Source organism: Hyla sarda, chromosome 6 (assembly GCF_029499605.1).
Source record: "Hyla sarda isolate aHylSar1 chromosome 6, aHylSar1.hap1, whole genome shotgun sequence".
Classification (NCBI taxonomy): domain Eukaryota; kingdom Metazoa; phylum Chordata; class Amphibia; order Anura; family Hylidae; genus Hyla; species Hyla sarda.
In genome coordinates, this window is record NC_079194.1 from 92,642,285 (window position 1) to 92,664,972 (window position 22,688).

Here is a 22,688-nt window from a genome sequence, read left to right on the forward strand (position 1 = left end):
AGAGCAAGAGACACCGTTCTGAGCTCTTAAATGTCTGCTGACCGAACCAACCATCTTGGGTCCGGTCATCTGTTCTGGCTATATACTAATGCCAGTTTTGAAGGTCTGGGAGCTGTCCTCCCCAAAGTCCAGGAAGGACAACAGTGAGTAATTGCCTATGCGAATCGTAACCTGCGAGGAGCAGAGAAGAATGATGCTAATTACAGCTCTTTCAAATTGGAACTTCTAGCCCTGGTATGGGCCATGACAGAAAAGTTCAAAGACTATTTGGCCACCACGACATTTACTGTCTACACGGATAATAACCCGCTGGCCCACCTGAACACTGCCAAGTTGGGTGCCATCGAACAGTGATGAGCTTCAGAATGAGCTAATTACAGTTCACCATCAAGTGCAGGAGCAGCAAGTCATATGCCAATGCCGATGTACTGTCTCAAATGACCCACGGTGAAGAACCACTTGTCGAAGACATGTGGGAAAATGTGGAGGTGCCCCCATTCTATCAACGGTTCATGAACCAGAATGTTGTGACTGCCCTCATGGATGGTGAACCCAGGTCTGAAAAGGTTAAAGAAGACCTATACACCTGGAAGACTCTTCTAGATTAAAGTCGAGTCATGGGGGATCTGTTGGACTACCTTCTGGAGAAAAAGGTACCAACCTGTCTATGCTGGGCCCAGTATGATTATGAGTTGAACAGTCTGTGGTGAAAAAGGAAGTGACTGTTGTACCGAATTTCTTTGGATCCGGTCTCTGTTGATCGACTTCATCAGATTCTGGTTCCCCAAAGAGATGCGGCGATGGTCCTCAACGCATACCATGACCAGTCGGGATTCTTTGGAGTCCACAAGACCGAAGCCACTGTCTGGCGAAGACTCTATTGCATAAGAATGCAGACCGACATTGAGAAATGGTGCACCAAGAATGTGCACAAGGACGCAAGAGCACCCATCCATTCCATCCAGAGTGACAGAGCCAACCAATTGGTTGCACTAGACAATGTGAAATTGTCTCCTACCCGGTCCGGGTATACCTATGCTCTCACCATGGTGGATCAGTACTCCAAGTGGGTTGTCGTTGCACCCATCAAAGATCTCACAGCAAAGACAGCAGCCCAGATGTTCTACTCCAAATGGGTGCAAATCCTTGAGTGTCCGGAGTCTGTCTTAATTGACCAAGGAACAATCTTCGAGGCCCAACTGTTCCAAGAACTGTGTCAATTCCATGACTGCAAGAAACTCTGGACCACCTATCACACTCAGGGGAACGGGCTCTGTGAACGTATCAACTAAGTCTTCATCCATATGCTGCGAGCAGCTTCTGTGTCAAGGCAAGAAGAATGGCCCCGGTTACTGCCAGTATTTTTGGAAATCTACAATAATACAGTACACTTCCCCTCCGGATACACCCCCTTCTTCTTGTTGATGGGTCGACATGGGCAGCTAACGAAAGACCGAACGTTTGGATTGCAGGCCTCAATTAACAATTCTCCACAAGCACCCCTGGAGTTAGTCTCCGACCATCAGAGAAGGATTCAGGAGGCCAAGGAGATTGTCAGTAAGAAAATGGGCGAGGGTTCCTGATTCTCCAGAGGTGAGGCTGTGCAGATCCCAAAGATGAACACAGGGACAGTTACCAGCCAGGTACAGAGAATAGTAACAGTACCTTTGTATAAAGTTAACAGTATAAAATAACATGATATCTAGTCAGTCTAGCATAGATAATGCTAATGTCATGTACATAGTGCTTTGTGTATAACCCAGTCAAATGTCATGCCTAGGTAGGACTGTAGCTAGTCAGTCTATAATCCCAGTCCCTAATAGTCAATAATGTCAAAGGTCTGACCACTTCCCTGTCCATCGTGTACAGGGTGCTCTACTGGCCAGAGAGTTTTTCTGGGAGCTAGATAAACACGTAGAGTGACAGAGCTACCATGTATAAAGGTAATATTGTTATGTTGTCTAAAAATGTGTATCCTTGTATATAATGTTCTGGGGAGATGTAGCTATAGCTGTAAAGTGCTCTGCTTAAAAACCAACCCCCCAAAAGTTGCAAAATTGCAGTTTTCTTATAAATTTCTGCCTGCAAATATGATTTTTTTGGTTTCATAGTACTTATGGTAAAATGAAAGATGTCATTACAAAGTACAATTGGTCACGCAAAAAACAAGCCCTCATATGGTTCTGTAGGTGAAAATAAATGAGCAATGGATTTTAAAAGGGGAGGAGAAAAAAACAGAAACACAAAAATGAAACTTGGCCTGGTCCTTAAATGGGCACTGTCATTAACCCCTTAACGACGAGCGCCGTAAATGTACGTCCTGGTGAGGTGGTACTTAACGCACCAGGACGTACATTTACGTCCTAAGCATAACCGCGAGCATCGGAGTGATGCCCGGTTCATGCGCGGCAGGTCCTGGCTGCTGATCGCAGCCAGGGACCCACCCGTAATGGCGGACACCCGCGATACCGCGGATGTCCGCCATTAACCCCTCAGATGCCGTGATCAATACAGATCAAGGCATCTGCAGCATTGCGGACACTAAAATGAATGATCGGATCGCCCACAGCGCTGCCGCGGCGATCCGATCATCCAGCACGGCAGCCGGAGCTCTCCTCACCTGCCTCCTCTGTCTTCCAGGAGTCTTCTGCTCTGATCTGCCTTCCTGCAGACCAGAGCAGAAGATGACCGATAATGATGATCAGTGCTATGTCCTATACATAGCACTGAACTGGATTAGCAATCGAGTGATTGCTCTAAATAGTCCCCTATGGGGACTATTAAAGTGTAAAAATAAAAGTAAAAAAAAGTTTAAAAAATTGAAAACCCCCCACCCCAATAAAAACGTAAAAGTGTTAAAAAAATATTTTATATACATATTTAGTATCGCCACGTGCGTAAATATCTGAACTATTAAAATAAAATGTTAATGATACCGTACGGTGAACGGCGTGATTGTAAAAATAAAAAAAAGTCCAAAATAGATGCTTTTTTATAACATTTTATTCCCAATTTAATTTTTTAAGCGCAACAGTAATAGAAAAGTATGTTATCATGGGTATCATTTTAATCGTATTGACCCAAAGAATAAAGAACACATGTAATTTTTACTATAAATTGTACGTCGTGAAAACAAAACCATCCAAAATTAGCAAAATTGCGGTTTTCTTTTTAATTTCCCCACACATATAGTATTTTTTTGGTTGCGCCATACATTTAATAGTAAAGTGAGTGATGGCATTACAACAGACAACTGGTCGTGCAAAAAACAAGCCCTCATACTAGTCTGTGGATGAAAATATAAAAGAGTTATGATTTTTTGAAGGCGAGGAGGAAAAAACGCAAACGTTAAAATTAAATTGTCTGCATCCTTAAGGCCCAAATGGGCTGCATCCTTAAGGGGTTAAAACTAATTTTTGCTATTGCACTCCTTATGGTAAATAAAATCTTTCCAATGTACTTTGTTTAAAAAAATTAAGTTTTCTATGTTTTATTTGTGTTTATTTGTGTCTCCCTACTTGTCCAGAACATATTTCCCCCCCCCATCTCTTGCACAGACTTTTGACTCCTGGTGGCCTGACAAAAGTCTAAAATCAGGAAATGCAGTCTGGAGTGCTGAGGGGTGTGTGTGCAGCCTTAGCCATTCATATCTCATCTCACACTGAACTGCTCTGGGCTGTGTGTAGCAAGTGAGGGAGGAAGTTCTTCCCTGTATGGCTTCAGATGATGTCAAGCCTGCTGAGGAACATCGCTTCCCAGTTTGTGAGACTGAGCAGAAAATACAGAGCAATATCAAGGTAGAAAACTAAAAAATAATAAAAAATAAAGGCAGGGGGTGGTTTATCATGATGGGGGAAGTGAACTGGGAGGATTATAAAATGTAACACGATCACGAAAGGTACTCTTTAAAAGGGTACTCCGGTGGAAAACTTCTTTTTTTTTTTAATCAACTGGTGCCAGAAAGTTGAACAGATTTGTAAATTACTTCTATTAAAAAAATATTAATCCTTCCAGTACTTATTAGTTGCTGAATACTGTCCAGAGTAAGTGAAAATCCTCATAGAAAACATATGCTGCTCTGGACAGTTCCTAAAATGGACAGAGATGTCAGCAGAGAGCACTGTGTTCCAAAAAGAAAATAATTTCCTCTGTAGTATTCAGCAACTAATAAGTACTGGAAGGATTAAGATTTTGTAATAGAAGTCATTTACAAATCTGTTTAACTTTCTGGCACCAGTTGATTTAAAAAAAAAAAGTTTTCCGCCTGAGTACCCCTTTAACCCCTTAACCCCTTAAGGACTCAGGGTTTTTCCGTTTTTGCACTTTCGTTTTTTCCTCCTTACCTTTTAAAAATCATAACCCTTTCAATTTTCCACCTAAAAATCCATATTATGGCTTATTTTTTGCGTCACCAATTCTACTTTGCAGTGACATTAGTAATTTTACCGAAAAATGCACGGCGAAACGGAAAAAAAATCATTGTGCGACAAAATCGAAAAAAAACGCCATTTTGTAAATTTTGGGGGCTTCCGTTTCTACGCAGTGCATATTTCGGTAAAAATTACACCTTATCATTATTCTGTAGGTCCATACGGTTAAAATGATACCCTACTTATATAGGTTTGATTTTGTCGCACTTCTGGAAAAAATCATAACTACATGCAGGAAAATTTATACGTTTAAAAATGTCATCTTCTGACCCCTATAACTTTTTTATTTTTCCACGTACGGGGCGGTATGAGGACTAATTTTTTGCGCCGTGATCTGAAGTTTTTATTGGTATGATTTTTGTTTTGATCTGACATTTTGATCACTTTTTATTCATTTTTTAATGTTATAAAAAGTTACCAAAATACGCTTTTTTGTACTTTGGAATTTTTTTGCGCGTACGCCATTGACCGTACGGCTTAATTAATGATATATTTTTATAGTTCGGACATTTACGCACGCGGTGATACCACATATGTTTATTTTTATTTTTTTTTACACTGTTTTATTTTTTTTTATGGGAAAAGAGGGGTGATTCAAACTTTTATTAGGGAAGGGGTTAAATGACCTTTATTACCACTTTTTTTTTACTTTTTTTTTGCAGTGTTATAGGTCCCATAGGGACCTATAACACTGCACACACTGATCTCTCATCCTGATCACAGGCGTGTATTAACACGCCTGTGATCAGCATTATCGGCGCTTGACTGCTCCTGCCTGGATCTCAGACACGGAGCAGTCATTCGTCGATCGGACACCGAGGAGGCAGGTAAGAGCCCTCCCGGTGTCTGATCAGCTGTTCGGGACGCCGCGATTTCACCGCGGCGGTCCCGAACAGCCCGACTGAGCCGGGATACTTTCAGTTTCACTTTAGAAGCGGCGGTCTCCTTCCCTTCTGAGCCCTCTACTGGGCCCACCGAACAATTAACATAGACATATGAGGTATGTGCTTACTCGAGAGAAATTGGGTTTCAAATACAAGTAAAAATTTTCTCCTTTTTACCCCTTGCAAAATTTCAAAAATTGGGTCTACAAGAACATGCGAGTGTAAAAAATGAAGATTTTGAATTTTCTCCTTCACTTTGCTGCTATTCCTGTGAAACACCTAAAGGGTTAATACACTTACTGAATGTCATTTTGAATACTTTGGGGGGTGTAGTTTTTATAATGGGGTCTTTTATGGGGCATTTCTAATATGAAGACCCTTCAAATCCACTTCAAACCTGAACTGGTCCATGAAAAATAGCGAGTTTGAAAATTTTGTGAAAAATTTCAAAATTGCTGCTGAACTTTGAAGCCCTCTGATGTCTTCCAAAAGTAAAAACTCATAAATTTTATGATGCAAACATAAAGTAGACATATTGTATATGTGAACCCAAAAAAAAAATATTTTGAATATCCATTTTCCTTACAAGCAGAGAGCTTCAAAGTTAGAAAAATGCAAAATTTTCATTTTTTTCATCAAATTTGGTGATTTTTCACCAAGAAAGGATGCAAGTTACCATAAAATTTTACCACTAAGTTAAAGTAGAATATGTCACGAAAAAACAATCTCGGAATCAGATTGATAACTAAAAGCATTCCAGAGTTATTAATGTTTAAAGTGACAGTGGTCAGAATTGCAAAAAACGCTCTGGTCCTTAAGGTGAAAAAGGGCTCGGTCCTTAAGGGGTTAAGGATTCAGGGTTTTTCAGTTTTTGCACTTTCGTTTTTTCCTCCTTACCTTTTAAAAATCATAACCCTTTCAATTTTCCACCTAAAAATCCATATTATGGCTTATTTTTTGCGTCGCCAATTCTACTTTGCAGTGACATTAGTCATTTTACCTAAAAATGCACGGCGAAACGGAAAAAAAAATCATTGTGCGACAAAATCGAAGAAAAAACGCCATTTTGTAAATTTTGGGGGCTTCCGTTTCTACGCAGTGCATATTTCGGTAAAAATTAACCTTATCATTATTCTTTAGGTCCATACGGTTAAAATGATACCCTACTTATATAGGTTTGATTTTGTCGTACTTCTGGAAAAAATCATAACTACATGCAGGAAAATTTATACGTTTAAAAATGTCATCTTCTGACCCCTATAACTTTTTTATTTTTACACGTAAAGGGCGGTATGAGGACTCATTTTTTGCGCTGTGATCTGAAGTTTTTATCGGTATGATTTTTGTGTTGATCGGACTTTTGTTTTGATCACTTTTTATTCATTTTTTAATGGTATAAAAAGTGACCAAAAATGCGTTTTTTTTTACTTTGGAATTTTTTTGCGCGTACGCTATTGACCATGCAGTTTAATTAATGATATATTTTTATAGTTCGGACATTTACGCACGCGGCAATACCACATATGTTTATTTTAATTTTTTTTACACTGTTTTATTTTTTTATGGGAAAAGGGGGGTGATTCAAACTTTTATTAGGGAAGGGGTTAAATGACCTTTATTAACACTTTTTTTTAACATTTTTTTTTGCAGTGTTATAGGTCCCATAGGGACCTATAACACTGCACACACTAATCTTTTACACAGATCACAGGCGTGTATTAACACGCCTGTGATCAGTGTTATCGGCGCTTGACTGCTCCTGCCTGGATCTCAGGCACGGAGCAGTCATTCGCCGATCGGACACCGAGGAGGCAGGTAAGGGCCCCCCGGTGTCCTGCAAGCTGTTCGGGACGCCGCGATTTCACCGCGGCGGTCCCGAACAGCCCGACTGAGCAGCCGGGTCACTTTCACTTTAGAAGCGCCACTTCTAAAGGGTTAACACCGCACATCGCCGCGATCGGCGATGTGTGGTATTAGCCGCGGGTCCCGCCCGTTGATGAGCTCTGAGTCAGTGGACCTCTGTGTAATGGCTGCCCGCCAATTGCTTTCACTATCTGTGTGCATGTTCACACTGCACACAAACATACTATACAGATCTTTTCTTTTAGGCTATCTTCAGCAATAAATCATGCTGTGCTCTGAATGGCTGCAGTCAGTGATTAGATCTACACAGGAAAATCTCAGCACAATCTTCACTGGCTTCTCTGCCGTAGTGAGATCCTCACACAGGGAAGGGAGGGGAGGTGTGCATGTGAAGCCAGAGCTCTGGACAAGACAGAAATCATATGGTGTTGTCTTGAAGGGTGGGGGCTAGTCTCAGTGAGGGGTTTACACCAAGACAAGGGGGATTTGAGAATGAAGTATTTCTCTCACTCCCTGCATGTGACAACTGAAAGAGGGAAACTGCTCTATATAGCTAATGAATGTTATTTAGACAAATACATATGTTGGTGAGAGAGAAAGGGCTATGGGTTTAGTTCCCCAGAGTATCCCTTTAAGGCCAAAATTAGCCATGTTCTTAAAGAGTACCTGTCATCAAATCATATTTTCTAAACTAACTCAGATTAAATTCCCTATCTACTCCTAACACCCCTCCTGCCCTTAAAAAAAAAAATTCAGAGCTATTTATCATATCTTTCCCCTTGCTCACATTGTGTGAGCTCCTGGCAGGAGAAAGTGGGCGTTCCCCAGCAGGCGCGATGTCACTGAAATCTGCGAGAGTTGTGCCTTGCCATGCTCCTCACCCATTTCCTGAGTTTGGTCTGCTGCCAGGCCGGGAGGAGACCAAACTAACTGTTTGACTTGTGGCAGGGAACAGAACAGAGCCACCTAGTGGACGTTTTTTCAATTGCATTAAAAACATATAAAGGTTGAGAATTTTAACAGCAAGTAAATAGCAAAGTGTCTTATAATTACAATAGCTTTAGATGTTCTGGCTCTGGTTGTGAACACTGCAGGGTTACTAAAAATGACCTACTAGCTAGAATATCTAACAAGTGTACTTTATACTTAACAGCATCTGACCTACAGTTTTTAAGTACATAATTCAGATTTTATTTCATATCACAGTAAAAATGAAGTTTTAGTGGTGGGGAATCAATAAAGGTTTTCTTTACCCCAGGCTTTGGCCTGTTGGTTTGGTTTATATGAGTTTGTTCCCTTTATTTACCTAGGGCTATTTTGTGTTTAGTTAAAACTACAACTTCCAGCATGCACGGACAGCTGAAAGCTGTCTGGGCATGCTTGGAGTTGAAGTTTTGCAACAGCTTGAGGTACCCTGGTTGGGAACAATGGAATAAATAAATGTAACATGCCGGCCTCTTCTACTTGTGTATATAAAGCTCTTTATACTAACTGTGGGTTATTTCCAGTACACACACAACTGACTCATTGAAATCAATATGAGACGATTCCTACCAGGAGCAGTGTTCTCAGTGACTGGCAGGGACTTCTTATAGAAAATATCTCTTACCTACTCTGACCGGCCTCAGGACACAATTATAGTACTTATCTAGTATGTAATCATTTTAATGATATAATACTAAAGTAGACCTCTCCTTATAATACAAGTAATACCACATCATTGATTCATAGCCTTCCCATCTACCGGAGGGACTCTGTCATTGAAAGGGTTCACAGAGTGTCATAAGAGTCTTATTAGGAAAACCAAGGTGTGTCCAGGACAAAAGTGTCTATTGTCATGTACCCAGTCTGTAGCTTCATTGATTCAAGGCCAGCTGCTGAAATCCTAAACACAAAGGAGGCACAGAACCCAACTGCTATACAAAATAACTGGGATCCCTAGAAATGTGAGCACAACACTAAATACCCCCATTTCAAAGTGCCTGTGAAAGACCAGAACACCTGTATTGTATGAAGTCTGCCAATAGCAAAATGCAACAGCACATCAGAGAGGGTAAATTTTAGAATACCCCTTTAACCCCTTAAGGACCCAGCCAATTTTCACTGTAGGACACGGCCATTTTTTGCACATCTGACCACTGTCACATTAAACATTAATAACTCTGGGATGCTTTTACCTTTCATTCTGATTCCGAGATTGTTTTTTCGTGACATATTCTACTTTATGTTAGTGGTAAAATTTTGTCGATACTTGCATAATTTCTTGGTGAAAAATTCCAAAATTTGATGAAAAAATTGAAAATATTGCACTTTTTTTTTTACTTTGAAGCTCTCTGCTTATAAGGAAAATGAATATTCCAAATGAATTATATATTGATTCACATATACAATACAGTATGTCTACTTTATGTTTCCATCATAAAGTTGACATGTTTTTACTTTTGGAAGACATCAGAGGGCTTCAAAGTATAGCAGCAATTTTCCGATTTTTCACAAAATTTTCAAAATCGAAAATTTTCAGGGACCAATTCTGTTTTGAAGTGAATTTGAAGGGCCTTCTTATTAGCAATACCCCACAAATGACCCTATTATAAAAACTGCACCCCTCAAAGTATTCAAAATGACATTCAAAAGGTTTGTTAACCCTTTAGGTGTTTCACAGGAATAGCAGCAAATTGAAGGAGAAAATTCAAAATCTTCATTTTTTACACTCGCATGTTCTTGTAGACCCAGTTATTGAATTTTACAAGGGGTAAAAGGAGAGAAATCTTCCTAAAATGTGTAACCCAATTTCTCTCGAGTAAGACAAAATTCCCCCCTAAATTTGAAACCCCATCTCTTCTGTGTATGGAAATACCCCATGTGTGGACGTCAAGTGCTCTGCTGGCGCACTACAATGCTCAGAAGAGAAGGAGCACCATTGAGCTTTTGGGAAAAAATTTGTTTGGAATGGAAGTCAGGGGCCATGTGCGTTTACAAAGCCCCCGTGGTGCCAGAACAGTGGACCCCCCCACATGTGACCCTATTTTGGAAACTACACCCCTCACAGAATTTAATAAGGGTTGCAATGAGTATTTACACCCCACTGGCATTTGACAGATCTTTGGAACAGTGGGCTATGCAAATGAAAAATTACATTTTTCATTTTCACGTACCATTGTTCCAAAAATCTGTCAAACACCTGTGGGGCGTAAATGCTCACATTCCGTGAGGGGTGTAGTTTCCAAACCGGGTCACATGGGGGTATTTATTTTTTTGCGTTTATGTCAGAACCGCTGTAAAATCGGCCATCCCTGTGCAAATCACCAATTTAGGCCTCAAATGTACATGGTGCGCTCTCACTCTTGAGCCTTGTTGTGCGCCGGCAGAGCATTTTACGACCACATATGGGGTATTTCCGTACTCAGGAGAAATTGCGTTACAAATTTTGGGGGCCTTTTTTTCCTTTTAACGCTTATGAAAACAAAAAGTATGGGGCAACAGCAGCATGTTAGTGTAAATTTTTTAATTTTTTTACACTAACAAGCTGGTGTAGCCCCCAACTTTTCCTTTTCAAAGAGGTAAAAGGAGAAAAAGCCCCCCAAAATTTGTAGTGCAATTTCTCCCGAGTACGGAGATACCCCATATGTGGCCCTAAACTGTTTCTTTGAAATACGACAGGGATTTGAAGTGAGAGCGCCATGCGCATTTGAGGACTAAATTAGGGATTGCATAGGGGTGGACATAGGGCTATTCTACACCAGTGATTCCCAAACAGGGTGCCTCCAGCTGTTGCTAAACTCCCAGCATGCCTGGACAGTCATGAATTGTTGTTTTGCAACAGCTGGAGGCTCCGTTTTGGAAACACTGCCGTACAATACGTTTTTAATTTTTATTGGGGGGGACAGTGTAAGGGGGTGTATATGTAGTGTTTTACTCTTTATTATGTGTTAGTGTAGTGTAGTGTTTTTAGGGTACATTCGCACTGGCGGGTTACATTGAGTTTCCCGCTAGGAGTTTGCGCTGCGGCAAAAAATTTGCCGCAGCCCAAACTTGAAGCAAGAAACTTACTGTAAACCTGCCCGTGTGAATGTACCCTGTACGTTCACCTGGGTGGGCAAACCTCCAGCTGTTTCAAAACTACAACTCCTAGCATGTACTGACAGACCATGCATGCTGGGAGTTGTAGTTTTGCAACAGCTGGAGGCACACTGGTTGGAAAACCTTCAGTTAGGTTCTGTTATCTAACTCAGTATTTTCCAACCAGTGTGCCTCCAGCTGTTGCAAAACTACAACTCCCAGCATGTACTGATCACCAAAGGGCATGCTGGGAGATGTAGTTATGCAACAGCTGGAGGTACGCAACTACAACTCCCAGCATGCCGAGACAGCTGTTTTGGCATTCTGGGATTTGCAGTTTTGCAACATCTGGAGGGCTTCAGTTTTAGAGACCACTGCAGGTCCTCCAGCTGTTGCAAAACTACAAATCCAGGCATGCCCGGACAGCAAACAGCTGTTTGAGCATGCTAGGAGTTGTAGTTTTCCAAGATCTGGAGGGATACAGTTTAGAGACCATTAGATAGTGGTCTCAAACTGTAGCCCTCCAGCTGTTGCAAAACTACATATTCCAGCATGCCCAAACAGCTGTCTGGGCATGCTGGGAGTTGTAGTTTTGCAACATCTGGAGTGCTACAGTTAGAGACCACTATCTAGTGGTCTCAGACTGTACCCTCCAGATGTCGCTAGGCAACTCAGCGGCTTCCATAGGATCCAGCTACACGACGTCGCCGCCCGCCGATCTCCGTCGCCGCCCAACGATCTCCGTCGCCCGCAGCCTCCGGATCGGTATGTGGATCTTCGGTGCCAGTCCCTGTCGGGTTTCCCCGTCCTGCTCCGCCTATTGTGGGTGGGCAGGACGGTGAAAACGAAAGTTAACCCCATCTATGTGTGAATTCACTTGCGATTTGCCGCGATCGCCGACATGGTGGGGTCTGTTGACCCCCCTGGGCCTTTGCACAGGATGCCTGCTGAATGTTTTCAGCAGGCATCCTGGTCCGATCCCCACCCGGTGCGTGGCGGGGGCCGAAATTGTCCATGACATACGCGTACGTCATGGGTCCTTAAGTACCAGGGTGTCATGACGTACGCGTACGTCAAGGGTCCTTAAGGGGTTTAAAAGGCAACATACATTATTTAAATGTATGTCATATATATAATACATATATAATATATTTGTGCTCCAGGGCTCCAGACATGTACTAGTGACTGTGAACGTTGCATACCTACCTGTACAAAAACCTTAACTTAGCATAGCGGTCAGAGGTGTGCCATAAACCACGTACGAGGGCATGCCTATAGAGGGCATACCCTATAATAAAAGAATAAAATAAGGGAGGGTTGGGAGGGTTCCGCAAATGTACCGTATGCCCCACCTGGAGGAGAAGGGGGAGTTATATACTCATGCCTCTCACTTACTCCCTGCAGGGGGGCGGGGAATACTTAAGCCCCTCGCACAAATACAGCCCTATGGGATTAATACTTGTGCTCAGGGCTCCAGACATGTACTAGTGACTGAGAACATTGCATACATACCTGTACGAATACCTGAACTTAGCATAGCGGTCAGAGGTGTGCCACAAACCGTGTACGAGGGCACGCCTATAGAGGACAAAAAGCAACCATAATAGGATGAATAACACTTCAAAAAATAACACAGCATACACCCAGCATCAAGCTTCATATAGCCTAAGTAGACTATACCTTGCATGCCGGAAAGAGTAGCATCTACCAACTAGAGTACTGGAGGCGGTACCCGTACCTGAGAGACTGTGGTAGTAACGTCCGTTTGTGAAAGAACGACCTGACAATGATAACAGGACCCGACAGATGTACTAACTGAACTATACCTATTAACATACTTACTTGTGACATCACTTCAAAGGGACACTGAAGGGATAGCTCTATGGCATGTCTGACAAGCACCAATTCCCTTCTATTAAGAGGCAAAAATAAACTGTCAGGTAAATGACAAGTAAGAACATATCTACATGATAGACCGTGTGGGTTCATATCGCCTGTCAACCAAAACAAGGCTCATGAAACACCTTACCTGAACACTTAGACTATAGTCATGCATACCCAAACTGCCATCATTCTGACCCAACTGGTCTCGGGAGTGATGACCCATTGCAGATGACAGTTCCCTACGTAACCAACGTACCTGTAGACGTGACAAGTGTTAGTGAACCCATCATGCCTGTAGACATGACAGGTCTTTGTGAAACCATCATGCCTGTATCATAACTGGTGTTTGTGAAACCATTGTGCCCGTAGACGTGACAGGTCTTTGTGAAACCATCATTCCTGTTGACGTGAACTGGTCTTTGTAAAACCTTCATGCCTGTAGACGTGACAGGTCTTTGTGAAACCTTCGTGCTTGAAGACGTAAAAGGTCTTTTTGAAATTATCGTGCCTGTAGATGTGACAGGTCGTTGTGAAACCATCATGCCTTTAGACGTAACAGGTCTTTGTGAAATCATCGTGCCTGTAGCCGTGACAGGTATTTGTGAAACCATCATGCCTGTACTCGTGACAGGTCTTTTTGAAACCATCATGCCTGCAGACTTGACAAGTCTTTGTGAACCCTTTGTGCCTGTAGATGTAACAGGTCTTTGTGAAACCATCGTTCCTGTAGATGTGACAGGTCTTTGTGAAACCATCGTGCCTGTAGACATTACAGGTCTTTGTGAAACCGTATGCTCATAATAAACATAGTAACCGCAGGCACAGAATAAACATGCTAAACGATATGTACAGACCAAAAACATGCTGACTGTAACCGTATGCACAGAATAAAACATACAACCCGTAACATGTGATAAAAGATGCTAAACCCCGCTAACTGTATACACAGAATAAAACATACTAACCGTAACACATGACAAACATGATAAAACCTGCTAAGTGTATATGCAGACTAAAAAACCCCTAACCAAACACACAGAATAAAAACCCACTAACCGTATACACAGAATAAACCCGCTAACCGTACCAACAGAATAAAAACACGCTAACCATATACACAGAATAAAACGTGCTCACTGAAACGCACAAATTAAAAAACATGCTAACCGTATGCACATAAAGAAACCCGCTAATGGAAGCACAGGATAAAATACCCTAACCATAGGCTAAGATGGTGAGTAAACATGCTAATAACACATGCTAATTGTATACACCGAATAAAATACGCTCACCTTAGCACAGAATACAATACCCTAACCGTATGCACGGAATACACATGCTAACCATAAGCACAGAATAAAGTCAACCGTATGCACAGCATGACACATGCTAACCGTATGTACAGAATAAACCTGGTAACAGTATACACAAAAATAAAAACTCGCTAATCGAGATGCTATTGCTCTGAAAACATGTCCGTAACAATAACCTATGTGGTGCAACACCCTGCAGACGTGGCAGGCATAAGAAATATGTGCTCGGCAGAGCTGCTATAAACGTAAGCCCAATATGAATACAGCATGAATGCAATGAGAGTATGAATAGTATAAATACTATAAGCGTATAAACAGTATAAACCTACATATGTATAGTAAAATGCTATGTATGAACATTAGCGACGCTACAAGTGTGTGAATATAACCTGTTACGGGCTTATGAATAGTAACCGCTACGAGCGAGTGAACATTGCTAAAACGCCTGTCAGTAAAACTACAAGCATATGTATGAAAGGAATGCGATGAACGAATGAACAATATAAATGCCATCAGCAGATAAACAGTATAAAGCTATTAGCATATGCACAGAATGAATGCAACGAGCATATGAACAATATAAATACTACAAGCAAATAAACAGCACACCACTATGAGCGTATGTACTGCATGAATGCAATGAACGTATGAACAGTATAAATACTATGGCCGACATTTATCATTATCTTTAGACTGTTTTTTGTGTCTAGAAAAGGCGCAAAAGAGGCACAAGCAGGGTTTATTTGCTCCTTTTTTGCGCATTTTGGTTTACACATTTCTGCTGATGTTGAGTTGCAATCCACTTATTTTGTCAATACACATGATATAGAAGGTTTTTGTGACTGCGCCTTTTTGTGAAAAGGGGCAAAGCCACTGAAAAAGTCTCTAAAACTACACCAGCTCAGACTTAGCTAGCTTTTTGGTGTATGTGAAGAGAGAGATTTCAGAAAATGTTTACCTGCACAAAATTTATCAAATGTCCTGTGACCATTTAATAAATTTGGTGCTCCTATACATTACCAGCACACAACAAAAAGGTGTAGAAAAATGCTTTACTTACACCTACAATGATAAATGGCGGCCTATAAACGTATAAACAATATAAAGCTATGAGTGTATGTACAGCATGAATGCAATGATCATATGAACAATAAAACCTACGAACAAATAAACAGCACACTATGAGCGTATGTACTGCATGGATGCAATGAGCGTATGAACAATATAAATGCTACAGGTAAATAAACAGCACAGCACTATGAGCGTATGCACTATGTGAATGCAATGAGAGTATGAATAGTATATGTATGTATATATATATATATATATATATATATATACTATAAGCGTACAAACAGAATAAACCTACCTATGTATAGTGAAATGCTATGTATGAACAGTAGCAATGCTACAAGCACATTAACAAAAAACTGCTACAGGCTTAATTATAGTAACCGCTACGAGTGAGTGAACATCATAACTGTTAAAACACCTGCCAGTAAAACGAGTGTAGGTATGCTATGAATGCAATGAACATATGAAACAATATAAATGCTATCAGCAGGTAAAAAGTATAAAGTTATAAGCGTATGTACAGCATGAATGCAATAAGTGTATGGACAATGTAACTGCTACCAGCAAATAAACAGCATAACACTATGAGCATATGTACTGCATGAACTCTTTTTTTCCCATAGCACTAAGAACGTGTGCACAGAAAAACGCTAGAAACATACAATATTAAGCTTAACATATGCATATTATAAATGCAAAGCAGGTATGCGTGGCATAAAAGCTCTCCAAGCTACTGTGGTGCAAAGCAGTAATGAACCGTAGTACACGTAATATATACACACACACACACACACATATATACATATATATTCCTACTTGTTTACTTGAATGTTTGCTCTGTTATTATGTCTGATTGTGTCACAGTTTGGCTTTGCTACCCTTTTAATACAAAAAAAAACTTAGTAAAAAAATTACATAAAAAGTTATATTTTACATAAGAGGACTTTAATTCTCTGCACTTACTTACTTATCTATTGATTGTGTTTATCCCTTTACGTTGTTACGAGTAACTTTACGAGTTACGTTGTTTTCTCATTCTAGAATCATGCTTGCTTCAGATTGATATCAGGAGCATTAAAGAGACTGAAGGCAGACATGCCCATCGGTAATGCCGGCAGCTGGCACAGTGCTTTGGCCATAAGAGTGGTAAAGGTTAAAAGCGTTGTCTGCTAAGCGGTTTGTTTAATACATTTTGATAGTTCATGTATTATAATAAGAGCTGTGGCCGACCTCCCGGTCTAGCGAAATGAGAACTGTGCCAGTCATTTATGGGTATGTGAGGGCTATATATGTGTGGGGACACATCCTATAAGGGATTTTCTAGCTTGTCATTTATTGATTGAAATCTCTGATCTTTCCATGCTTAGGAGTCCAGTGACTGTGTCACTCAATGATAGAACCAATCTATATCAATCTGCTCAGCTTTCCCTGCTTTATAACATGATGCCAGTAATTGTTAGTATTTTCATGGTGACAGGTTCCTTTTAAAACCAGCATATAAAATACCAGTCTTCAGTAAATTCCCTTCATAGTGGCGCCATGGTGCATCAATGTCACACCTTGGATGGTGATAGGCTGAGCAGCAGTTTGATGTAATGGGCCCTGGCACCAGGAAGAAGACTGGGCTCGGTCCGTTACATCACACTGCTGCTCAGCCTATCACCAGCCAAGATGGGACATCAGTGCGGCAGGCAATTAACGTTTTGGGCCCCAAAACTAGGAAGAAGACATGGGCCAGGGGACAGGAAAGCGATATCAGTGCACTGAGGGAGAAGCGGTAAGGTACGTTTAAAGGGGTACTCCGCCCCTAGACATCTTATCCCCAGCGGCAGGAACCCTGAAATCTCTCCTGCAGCACCCCAGTCTTTCAGCTGCATGGAGCGAAGGTTGCTCCGTGGCTGATGACGGGCGATACAGGGGCCGGAGTATCGTGATGTCATGGCTCCGCCCACTTGTGACATCTCACCCCGACTCAATGCACATCTATTGGAGTGGGCGTGGCAGCAGTTATAATATTTACATAGTTACAATATATAACTTGTGTTCTATCTGTATCCATTTTCTATTGGTTGTCTTATTTGTAGAGGGAAGTTGATCAAGGCCAGATATTCCAATATGCACCTGAGGCCCATACCTTTGAGTGGATCAGCTGGTAGGGTGCCTGCTTAAAATACAAAGCAAGATCAAAATGCTCCCGAGAGACTGAACCACAATTACGTTGGTCATTGTTCCTTTAAATCATTTGAAAATGGGTTAACATACTAAAAGAAGGAAATGGTCTCCATAGTTACAGTATTAGACATCATTTACATGGGTGATTGGGTAGGAGAATTACTCGGATTGTCACTCAGGGACCTGGGAATAAATCGTTTGATTTTGACTCTTTGTGGGTCAGCACACTGAGAACACACAATAGACTGTATGTACGCAACTACATGTTTTATTTTATGACCTTCATATAGACAGAAAATATTTTCAGTTAAAAGATTCTTTGACCATGAACGGACGCTATATGTTCTAGTGATACATTTGTGCCGGACGGCTACATTCAACACCGGGAATGACGAAGGGTAAACAAAGGCATAAGTCAGATCTGGTAGTTCTGTTTGTGAAAAGCTTTTCTGTCGTCTGTCAGTAGCTTGTACTTGCCAAGGTACAACTTGTTCTCATAATGCTGCTCAGTATAGGTCCATTACCATGGCAACGAGAATAATTACATGCCATTGGAAAGCCTCTTAATATATATATATAGCAGGACTGGTGGGCGAGAAGTTTTTTTTCTTGATGATTGACAGCTCTGTGCCACATCCAGGAGTTGCCAAGGCTCAGTGAATTCACGGGTCGTATGCTGCTGTTTGCCTGTTTATTATTCCCTTTATGTTACATTTCTTTTGCAATTGGTTTATGAGCTATAAATCTAACAATAGATTTCCGGGCATCATCTGCATGTACGACAGCCCCCTCCATACTCTTGTCTTAATATATCAGTTATGTGGAAGAATGCAGAAGGATCATTTATTGGCTTGCACATTGGTTGAGTTTCCCTTTGTACTTCAAGGGGATTGTTCACCATATTTTCTTCTTTCTAGCTTTTCTTATTATTGTACTGTTTGCTAGACAGTGCATGAATGTTCTACTAGTGACTAGTGAGGGCTCATTCACACTACAGTCACACTAAAACATAACTTTTAATTGGGATTTTCATAACCAAGCCAAACATTTAAAGCCCAGGTCTCTTCCATATCTAATAGTCCATATTACATCTGCCGTCCGGCAGCAAGAATAGAAAAGTGTAATTTGTTGTGGCTCTGTATACCTGCTGTATAGACTGTAAAGCCTCCACACCACAGAAACATAGAATGGCCTTCATTTACTATTCTAAACCCGACTTGTTTTGTCGGGTTTTTTTGTCGTGCCAGTCTGCGACATGATGCGACATTTTTTCCAGACGGACCCGATTTGGATTCTCCCATCCCAGAAAAAGGAGCTTAACACGACATTTCTGAGCTTTCCCACGTATTTATAAAGATTTCCAACCTGAATTTGTTGAATTGTTGTGGATTTTTTCCCGACAGCTCAGAGGAGTTGGAAACCAAAACCAACAAGACCCACATGCGACAAACAGGATGCGACATAATAATAAATACCAGGAGAAAAAAGCAGTCGGGTAAGAAAGCAAGATAGACTTACAACCCGATTTTCTAAGTAAATGAGGGCCAATGTGTCTGCAAATTAGAGCCATTTGGCCCATCTAGTCTGTCCAATATTCTGAATACTCATGAATAGTTCCTGTCCCTATCTTATATGAAGGATATTCCATCCCATGCATGCTTAAGCTCCTTCACTGTATTTGCAACAACCACTTCTGCAGGAAGGCTATTCCATGCATCCACTACTTTCTCAGTAAAGTAATACTTCCTCATATTACTTTTACCACTCTGCTGTAAATTTAAAATTAGTTTATTTAAAATAGGCGTGCACCCCTACAGGTTTCTCCACATACACTTTGGTGTCATCAGGGGTAATTGGCAAAGTGGGCAGAAGAATTATGGACTATGTGAGAAAATGGACTTTGACTGGGCTTTTAATAATTCATCACTCTTAAAGGGGTATTCCAGGCCAAAACTTTTTTTTATATATCAACTGGCTCCGGAAAGTTAAACAGATTTGTAAATTACTTCTATTAAAAAATCTTAATCCTTCCAATAGTCATTAGCTTCTGAAGTTGAGTTGTTGTTTTCTGTCTAACTGCTCTCTGATGACTCACGTCCCGGGAGCTGTGCAGTTCCTATGGGGATATTTTCCCATCATGCACAACTCCTGGGACGTGACATCTTCATTGAGCAGTTAGACAGAAAACTTCAGAAGCTAATAACTATTGGAAGGATTAAGATTTTTTAATAGAAGTAATTTACAAATCTCTTTAACTTTCCGGACCCAGTTGATATATATAAAAAAAGGTTTTGCCTGGAATACCCCTTTAATCACACTTGAAAATTAAGTGTTATACAATTGTTGATGAATAGAAAATAAGGTACTGTACCAAATGGTAATTTGTGAATAATTCAGAGGTTGCAATTGTACAGTCCAATGGGCCCATAATATGAGGACAACAGAAAAAACAAATAACGCATGCCACTTGTAAGATCCTGTATAGAGTTCAAGTTCCATTATACGCACAATATACCAACATATGGATAGATAGAAAGAAAGAGATAGATACAGTATGAGATAGATAGTTGCCATAGATTGATAGATAAATAAATAAATAGATAGATAGGTATAGATATATGTCATTCTCTTACCTGAACCATTTATTACATGTTTTCCATATTCATTATGGAATTTAGCTTGGAGCGAGTATTCCTTCTGTAAAGAGAGTAAAATAAATGTACATTTAATGCTTTTGTCTTCACTTAAAATTTCATGCTAGCCGATTTATATAACTACATGCTGTGTTTTATTCATTTTAACCCTGAAGGTTAAACTATATTACTCTATATATTACTCTATAGTACTTAAAAGACAGTAGCGAAAACAAATTAAGAATGTATGAGAAAAAAGGAGACAAAAAACAGAGTCTGGAAATCTATGGACAGTCCATTAAAATGGGGAGGGAACTTTGTCCCCCTTTCCAGGAAACGCTTGCTGTGGTAATGCCTGTCTGAAGATGGTCACCTCCGCGGCCAGTGATCGGCTATGTGGGCATTTCCTACCTGAGCCAAATGTCATCAGAAACAAGGAGAAGCTAAAAGCACAAGGACTGGCCACCAACAAAATGGCAGTGGTGAGGGAATAGGCAGGCAGTATGGCTTAAAGGGGTTCTCTGGTGCTTAGACATCTTATCCCCTATCCAAAGGATAGGGGATAAGATGCCTGATCGCGGGAGTCCTGCCGCTGGGGACCCCCATGATCTTGCAAGCGGCACCCCGTTTGTAATCAGTCCCCTTAGCGTGTTCGCTCCGGGTCTGATTACCGACGACCACAGGGCCAGCGGCATGGGACGTCAGGCCTCCACCCCCGTGTGACATCGCGCTCCGCCCCTCAATGCAAGCCTATGGGAGGGGGCATGACAGCTATCACGCCCCCTCCCATAGGCTTGCATTGAGGGGCGGAGCGTGACGTCACACGGGGGCGGAGGCGTGACGTCACACGTCACCTGCCCTGTGGTCGCCGGTAATCAGACCCGGAGCAAACACGCTCCGGGGACTGATTACAAACGGGTGCCGAGTGCAAGATCACGGGATCCCCAGCGGCTGAGGATAAGATGTCTAAGCACCGGAGAACCCCTTTAAATTTAGTTTTTACAGCACCCAGAAGCATTAAAAAAAATTCTGCCTGGAAGACCCTTTAATGAATTTAAAATTGCATCATATAGAAGGGTTCAGCTACTGAGATCCCCACTGGTTGCAATTCTAACAGTCCAAACCAGATGGGGAAAAAACTGTCTAAATCCTTTGATAAATCTCCCCCAATGTGTTATCAAAAAAGATCTATTGTTTAAAATGAGTTATTAGTCTATTTGGCGATTCCCTCCCCCCCCCCCCCTAATTTCTCATTTTACTTTATATTTAGAAATCTTGTAGTTTTACCTCTGGTCGATAAGCCTAATATGCTAATGCTTTCTGTTCTATACATTTCAATTCTTAGCAGTGTCTTCATTAATCATCACATACAGCCTTATAGTGAAAGGTGACACCAGTAGAAAGATAAGAGGGGATCTGGTCATTCACAATAGGTGAATTCACACAGCTCACCTCCTCTGCCTCCCTGGACAATGACCTCAGCACAGGTGACAGTCTATTGTTTTCCATGTTGCAGTTGTTAAAGGAGATCTCTGGCGCAAATTTACTAATTCCCTATCCACATGATAGGGGATATGTAGCTGATTGCTGGAGGCTTGACCGCTGATGCCCCCTGTGATCACCAGGACCTGACCTGTCTCTCAGTGAGGATACCCTTCTGCAGCCGGCACGCGCTCCATTCATTTCTATGGAAGCTCCATATCGGCATCATCGGTGATCCCATAGAAACGAATGGAGCACAAGTCGGCTGCAGCACGCGTTCCTCGCTGATCAAGGGGAGCCCCAGAGGTCGGACCCCCTGAGATCAGTTACTTATCCCCTATCCTGTGGAGTACTCCTTTAAGCATATCTTTAAATGCTGTTAACCCCTTAAAGACCAGGACCAAACGTGATTTGCCTCACTTTAAGTGCTGATAATTTTGTGAAACTTTAAAGGGGTACTCCCATGGAAAATCTTTTTGTTTTATTTAAATCAACTGGTGCCAGAAAGTTAAACAGATTTGTAAATCACTTCTATTAAAAAAATCTTAATCCTTCCAGTACTTTTTAGGGGCTGTATACTAAAGAGAAATGCAAAAAAAGAAATGCATTTCCTCTGATGTCATGACCACAGTGCTCTCTGCTGACCTCTGCTGTCCATTTTAGGAACTGTCCAGAGCAGGAAAAAATCCCCATAGCAAACATACGCTGCTCTGGACAGTTCCTAAAATGGACAGCAGAGGTCAGCAGAGAGCACTGTGGTCATGACATCAGAGGAAATGCATTTCTTTTTTGGATTTCTCTTTAGTATACAGCCCTTAAAAAGTACTGGAAGGATTAAGATTTTTTAATTGAAGTGATTTACAAATCTATTTAACTTTCTGGCACCAGTTGATT

At 41.2% G+C, this 22,688-nt stretch overlaps 1 protein-coding gene across 4 annotated transcripts in view; it reads right to left on the bottom strand.

Annotated features, from left to right (window-relative positions):
* The window catches only part of FAM107A (family with sequence similarity 107 member A), a 219,807-nt gene that overhangs the window by 118,597 nt on the left and 78,522 nt on the right, over positions 1-22,688 (bottom strand). For all 4 annotated transcript variants that reach the window (XM_056524483.1, XM_056524487.1, XM_056524486.1 and 1 more), the window contains exon 2: positions 20,313-20,376. In XM_056524483.1, coding sequence (XP_056380458.1) covers positions 20,313-20,376 — 64 coding nt within the window. The remainder of the gene's footprint in view (positions 1-20,312; positions 20,377-22,688) is intronic.